We start from the raw sequence: 8,184 nt of genomic DNA on the forward strand, positions 1-8,184 counted from the left end.
ATGGATACACAAAGTTGTACTACATCACTTGCTAAGCCGCCTCAGTCACGTGAAAATAGCAATTACGCAATACCAACAAACAATAAGAAGAGAAAAACTAAGACTAAAGGTTCACATTTTTCTGCTACGCTGGATGTGAATAAAGTTCAACAACTGCATAAGGATATTGTACAAAATGACTTTTGCAGGGAAAACCAGATTGAAACGGAGACTGAGTCATTAAAGAATTTTGAACATATCGATAACAACACTCCAATGGAGGATGTTTTTCTCCTTCCAGCCCTTGATAGTAATCCGCAACAATCTGAAATATTGGTAGATTTCTCACTGGATAGGAACGATAACACATCATTGCCAATGCAACCATCCACAACAATGAATACGCGTTACAAATCAGATACTATATGGAGAGAATTATGGTTGCTCAATCAAGATGTCATAATGAACGAGGCTGACAATGATAGCGATAAAAATATCACCAATAATAATGTAAAAGGAACAGTTATGGATCAGGTTTCCTCCCAATCCACTTCATCATTACAAGAATTAGAATCAGCTATTAAAGCGGCTCTAAACACCACTGACACAAACATTGATGATGCAATAGATCATAAATGGTATCCCCCATCAAAAATCAAAAAACCATCAAAAATTCTTTCAGACATTAAAAAACACTCATCACACAACAATGTATCTATCCATGCATATACAGAAAAGAAAGTTGCCACGTATGATGCGTTTATTCAGGACCAGGAAAACTTATAATAAAGGTCACCGGACAATAGTAAAATGATGGTTTTGCCCAAATTAATAAAAATTTTTCTTAAGTAATTAAACTAAAAATCTAACAAATCATACAGAAATGTCTGAAAAATAAAATGAATCATAAATTATTCTTTTAATATCAATATTAACTGAGATCATTAAATTTTCTGAAAAAAATTTTATAATAACGCGAACCACTTTTTAAAAAATTTACTAATTATGCGAACCACCTTTTTGTATTACACAGAATATATAAAAATCTAAATTGAGTGTATAAATCATGCATTTAACTCTAAACTTAAACAGATAAGTTTAATCCACACATTTTGGCTTCATTAAAAATTGTATATATAAAAAATTCAATGGATTTTACTAGTGTGCCGGGTACTACAGTGACCTCCATTATAGGTTTTCCCGGTCCTGTTTATTCCAATTAACGACATTGATCATTACAACACGGTCGAGGATAAGATCTCTTTTATAGAACTCAATGTACGAAACATGTTTGACTACGCCGGCATCGAGTACAACGCAAAGGATAAACAGATAATTATAAAAAACTACGTTCTTGGAGGAATGAGAAGAATGGTTCGTGTTTTCAACCATTACTTCAAGACTAGCAATTTCAAGATGATCGAAAAGAAGTACTACACGTTACATGGTCAATGAATCTCAAGCAGAGAATTTAAGATCCTAGAAGTCCCCAATAATACAGACAAGAATGCTATAGAAAGCAGCATTCAACGCCTGCTACATGGCTGCCCATTTTTTATAACAGATAAGAGTTATAAATATAGATCCGAGACCACAATGACTGTTTACTTTACGGTGAAGGATGAATATGCCAGACAATTATTGAAAAATGTCTGGTCCATTGATATAGAAAACTATATATATCGTCTTGGCCTCGCGCATTTTAAAACTAGTGATTTTGATGATAGAAAGAAACATAGAAGAGAATTCATTGGCTTTAGCGACGAACATACAGCAGCAAAGGTAATGAAGATGACATCTCCATTCAATCCGAAGAGTGCCTTCAAACAAAGCCCGGACAAGATAATCATCAAATTCCAAAATGAGGCAGATCTCTTTAATGCTTGTGAAAAACGATACCACTTCAATGATTTTAGTGTTAAAGGTTACCCAATTGGTTATAATTGGCCACAAAGAGATCAAGCCATCAGCAAACTTAAAAAATCACAAAACGTTAATATTCATCATCAGACATGTAATCAATCAACATCAGATGTTGCCAATGTGCACAACATTAACATGACCCGTTGCTCCAGCGACAATGATAAAATGAATAACGTGGCCAATAAACAACACAAGTCCATAGAATATCAGGAAATAATTTGCAACGGAAAATATACAGGAGAGATACTAGCGCAAATAAATCTCGCAGAAACCAGAAAGAGTTTAGTCACTTACCATCGTGCGCTAGTAGCTCTAATAGCATACCTCTTGGAGTCAATTCAAGGAGGAGATTAAATAACAATAAGAACAACTTGATTAGTATGAGTAAGACACCCTTCGACACATCAAGTACACATAGTAATACACCCATCAATATCAATCGCCAAGGGGATTGGGATGAGGTGATGAGTCTCTGCTAATTGCAACCTCTTCACTTCTTATTCCTTTTCCAGAACAACTGTCGAAAGGAGCGAGAAGGGGGACAATAGCCGGGTCCCATTTATTCCCTCTCTAACTAAACACGGCTTAACTTATGATAACATGACTGACTCCACGCAAAATCAAAACGCTCAAAATTATAATGGAGTTATCGGAAGTGATGACCCTAATAACAATGATTTTACAAATTCACAATTCACAAATAATAACAATAATCCTAATTATAACGCAAATAAAGACTTGATGAAAGACATTAATGATTTTCTCACAAAAGAACGATGTAGATTCCAGTAAAACGACAGACAACAACTGAATCTCAGTTAATTTTCCCTAGCTTATCATTTGCCACACACAACATCAATGGTATTAAGACCAATGTAGATAAATTTCATCTTTTATTACAAGATTTACCGGATTACGATATCATTAGAATCAATGAAATGAACCTGAATAAAAGTGATGCGATCTTTTTGAATAATAAATTACCAGATGGCAGACTCATCTACTCAAAAGGAAACTTGAATAAAATCAGTGGAAAAGGAGTCGCAATATATATGAAACATAAATGGGAAAAACATATAGGTAGCATTGATAGCCCTACTGATAATATTTTATCCATTACTTTAGTTTTCAAACAATGCAGAATAATTATTACTCAAATCTATATGCCACCTAATGACGCAACCGCATGATCAGAAGTCAACAATTATTTAAAGACATTAGTCGATGTATATCAAAATACAAATGATAACACAACTTATCTGATCATTGCAGGTGATTTTAATGCCATCGTCGATAAATATATGGACAAGCTTCATGTAACAAAAAATTGGTCAGCCAACACCAAAATTTTAGATTTTTTGAATAATAATGGTTTTATCGATACATTTAGAAAGCTAACCCTGATCTCAGAAAATTCACGTGGTCTAACAGCGTGAACATGACTCGTATAGATTATATATGGCTGAGTCCTAACTGGTGTAATGAATTACTACACAGCACGATCATAGATGCACAAATGTGCACTTCTAGTGACCACAACATAGTGACTTGCATTGTTAACACGTCGAATATTATTAGAAATCACAAAAGATCAACCTGTGCAAGAAAGAACAATGAAAGAATAATTTTCGACTACGCAGACATGAATAAGGAAAAATGGGACAAATACAAATTGAATACGCACAATTGTTTTAAAGATCCCGAACTCTGGAAAATCCTCGACCAGCCCCAGCATGATATACAGGATCTTAATAGGATTTGGTCGATTATTAAAGGACACATGCTTAAATGTGCAACTAGCTCTATACTGAATAAAAAAATTTGTATGGGCGCAAATATGTCAAAGAAAAAAGCAGATTTACTAATCCCAAAACACTTGTACGTGCAGTTAAGATGACTTCGTTTAATGTATTCAACATGCAAGAGATTAATGGGTAAAACCATACCACTAAATACGAAAAAAAGATTTATTACATACATTAACCACATCAAATCAGCAATGCAACAATATCAAATTATATGCCCCTGATGCAGACTGGAACGCAGTCTGGGCTAGGGATTGGAATCGATTAATCGAAAATCGACAAAACATAGTAAAATCGATTCTCGAGAATCAATTCTCAGCAATTTTTTACATATAAGTTAACCTGACTCCAAAGTAATTTTTCATGCCGGCCAAGTGCTGATTATTTTCGTTGAAATTAGAAACTGATTCAAAGTTAGGTTGGTCGTCTATAAGAAAAATCTTAAAAAGATTCGATTTTCGATTCCAATCCCTAGTCTGGGCAAATCATGTTAAAGATGCTTGGATAGTAACTATGAACATTATCAAACAACATCGAACATCTGCGCAGAACAAGTTGATTGAGGATTTTATTAACAAAAGAGCTTCCATGATACAAAATAACCAAACCAAGATGCTTAACAGTTTATTAAATAGACATAAAGACAAGATTGTCGTGGACAGACTGATTCAAGACAACACAACAGACAACTCGATCAAGTTGATCACTGAACCTGAGGAAATTTTAGAAAAATGCATTAAACACTACCCGGACCTACAAAAAAAGAGACTACATAAATTTGATACAATCTCAGAAGAGCAGAGTGATATATATGAACCGATTGGATCTATTAATAATGATATTTATAAAGATATAATGGAACAACCTACAGTCGATGAATGGTTTGCTACCTTAAAAGAATGTAATGACTCATCAGCACCAGGTTTATCGAATATAGGGTACAAACTTATTAAAAAAGCTGGCGATAAGGCACAAGACTGTTTTAGACGTTTAGCTGAGATTACATACTGAAATGCCATTTTTCCAGAGGAATGGACAACATCACAAATTTTTCCAATCCCGAAACTGAAGGAATGGAAATATCAGCTCAATAACACGCGCCCCATTTTATTAATAGAATGTTTAAGGAAACTTACAGTTAAAATTATCACAAAAAGATTGAGTGTGTGCTTGCTACAACACGACGTCCTCAAAAGACCAAATTTCGCAGGCCTCTCAGGAGGTTCTACAAACACTCCAATTCATGTGATCAATAATATTATTAAAGATGCACACGCTTCAAAGAAAGAATTGTGGATTTGCCTACAGGATATGGCGAAGGCTTTTGATTCTATTGGAATGATCCCGTTAGAAATGGCGCTAAAAAGGATTAAGTGTTCACAACCCCTAGTGGATTCATTATTAATTTATTCAAAAACAGGAAACTTCGAATAATCACGGCATATGGACTTTTGAATGTTTTCCAGGCAGGGGACGGCATAGATCAGGGAGAAACAATTTCACCACTCATTTGCATTGGCGCATTTTCTATGATCCTCTCCTTACACAGATACATCAAGACAAGAACCTAGGTTATAAACTCAATATGAATTGGCCTACCATAGATTTTCACAATGTTATTGCATCTGAAACTACACTTAAGATTTCTTGTATAGCATACGCAGACGATACTGCATGGATTGCTTCTACACATGCCGATCAAAATTATCCAGCCACTTTGTTTTACCAAAATTATGCAGATCATCACGTGCTGATGTGACAAAAATATTATACAATTTTATATTTATAATTACAATAAACAAATTTCCATGCTTCACATTTTTCACATTTTTCAAAATTTTTCAGAAATATAAACCATTTACTGAGTAAATTTATAATTTACGTGATGATAAATTAAAAGATTTAAAAAATCCCGTAACTTTGTCAATATTAATCTAATAAACACATATTTACCACCATTCGAATCGCCTCGATGAGATGAATCCAATAAGCTAAAATTCATGGCTATACGATCACTAGATCAAAACTTATTATAAAATTTATTTAAATCTTTAAAGTGCAATTACATATCGAATATCGATCCTACAAGAATGTAATTATTACCATTCGAATCCACTTAATGAGACGAATCTAACAAATCTTAATTCATGAAGATCCAATCACTGAGTAACGAAATATTCTTGATATACGATTTTTAAATTTTAATCTATAATCTTACGCAAATTTTCATAAACTTACATAATAATATGTTTATGTAAGTAGTCATAGGTCAAGCCATAATCTTATATAATATTATTTCATAATGGATAATACTTAATAACCTTATTAAATTTTCTGATAAAAATACTTGAAAAGCATGTTAAGGATGCATGAATAGATATATCTCCAAAATATTATTGATAGCATACTTTATAGAATTGAAGAAGCTATTGCCACCAATGAAAATAGAATTCATTATTAAATTTTTATTTAAATTAACAAACAATGGCACAATGAATATATATAACTTTAAATTTTAAATTTCACAATATTATGCATATGTAAGTTTATCACTTTAAAAAAGTGGCCAGATAATTTTGATCGGCATGTGTAATAAAGATGAGATAACGAAGATCATTAGCATATCGAACTCGTTCTTCGAACTAAATGATATTACGATCAATGGAGAAAAGTCTGAACTCCTGATTTGGAACACACCCAAAGGCACTACAAATGAAATTAATATGGAAACCGAATTGACATTGATAAAAGCCAACCCTCCCTTAAAAGACGCTAGATATCTGGGCAGTGTTGTACATGGGACATGTCCCGCCAAAATTTTAATGTCCCGGACATTGTCCCATCCATGTCCCGTCCACGTCCCGTCCAAAAATTGTCCAAGTTTACAATTTGTCTTATCAAGACAGCACCTAATGGGCTATAATTTATAATTAAGATCATGTGATTTTAATGTCCCAATGTCCCGGACATTGCTAAAATCCTTGGACGTGTCCTGGACTGTCCCGTCCATGGACATGTCCCGTCCCTATGACAACACTGTATCTGGGCATTTATATCAGAAGTAGAGCAGGCCAGAGTCATGTAATTAAAAGAGCGCAACAAGAAATTACTTCAATAACTAACACACTTAGATACAAGAAGGTCACAGCAAGCCAAATAGCATATGTCAATAATGTAGTTTTAATGGCAAGACTCGAATACAGACTGAAAACTACTTTGGTCAGTGAAAATCAATGCCAAACACTTCATAATCGTATGATTACTCTACTCAAGACAAAAATGAGAATCATAAGGTCCGTGAATAATAATTCAGAATTTATTATTAGAATTAATTCACAAGATTGGGATAGAATAAGCACGAGAATCATGCTCAGAAATGCACAGCTTCGCATAGGAGTACAAGGATGCATATTGGTTGACCACACAGAGCTGATTCTAAAAATCAATTTACAAAATAACTTTAACTTTAATTTATTGAAATCATTTAAGGATCAAATATTTAGCTTCAGGTTAACAGATCTTACCGCATGGAATTTAACCACGCAACATCAACACACTATTATTTCAATCTTGCATACATCTGTTGATGTAGGGCATACGAATTTCAGGAAACTAGAACAATCAAGGATAAAGGCCATTAAATCTTTTATCAAACGACCTGCGGAATTACTTGATATTAACTTTCTAGATCACATTACACACAACAATGGTGTAGATATGTTATTCTGGACTCAGATCAAAAAGATTTTTGGTAAAAATCCCAAAGGGCCAATCCCAAATTTTTTTAAATACTTGGAAGAAATAGCTATTGATCAGAATTCGAACGGACAACGTACATTAATAGAACGGTACCAAGCTACGAATATCCCGACTAATAAGATAGTTTCACTTACACCTTCTCCTCCTTCAAGAGACGGAAGGCATAAAGAATGGATCATTACACACGATGGAAATGAGTACCAATTCAGAAAAATTTTAAAGAAAAATCTCACACGGTTCTCATATCAACATTAGATCATACAAGACAACAATAATTTGATTACCCAATGCGCCAGATGCCAACTCATATAGAGGATGATCCTATGTGCGTAAAGAAGGAAAAATATCACAAATCAACAATTATTGACGTAAAACATTCAACTAATAATTACCAGGACACTTCCACTTTTGAAATTTTGACACCTGTTAATTTGATCAGGACGAGAATAATTACGAAACCTTTGTTGTACAAGAATGAATCCCCTTTCGTATCACTGGATATCCTGAGTTATGACCTAGACATTATTAAAAGAACCATCTCATCAACATTACTAATCACGGAGCTCTCAGATATCCTTGGATGCTTTGAACAAATTGACAATCAAGAGTTTCACTTTTTTACCGATGGTTCAATGGATTTGAATTGCATAAACAATGAAGATGTCGTTGTAATGGGAGCAGGCTGGATTTTAAAAAATACAGATATTAGCTTCTCATG

General features: G+C 33.8%; 1 protein-coding gene across 1 annotated transcript; it reads left to right on the forward strand.

Moving 5' to 3' along the window:
• Nucleotides 1–6,734: 6,734 nt before the first annotated feature.
• On the forward strand, nucleotides 6,735–7,721 carry OCT59_019011 (uncharacterized protein; the record flags this gene model as incomplete). The annotated part of the gene is made up of 1 exon (XM_025325533.1): nucleotides 6,735–7,721. The coding sequence occupies one exon, from the start codon at nucleotides 6,735–6,737 to the stop codon at nucleotides 7,719–7,721; it is 987 nt and encodes a 328-aa protein (XP_025180810.1).
• Nucleotides 7,722–8,184: the final 463 nt, after the last annotated feature.

This window comes from Rhizophagus irregularis, chromosome 28, assembly GCF_026210795.1.
Source record: "Rhizophagus irregularis chromosome 28, complete sequence".
Lineage (NCBI taxonomy): Eukaryota > Fungi > Glomeromycota > Glomeromycetes > Glomerales > Glomeraceae > Rhizophagus > Rhizophagus irregularis.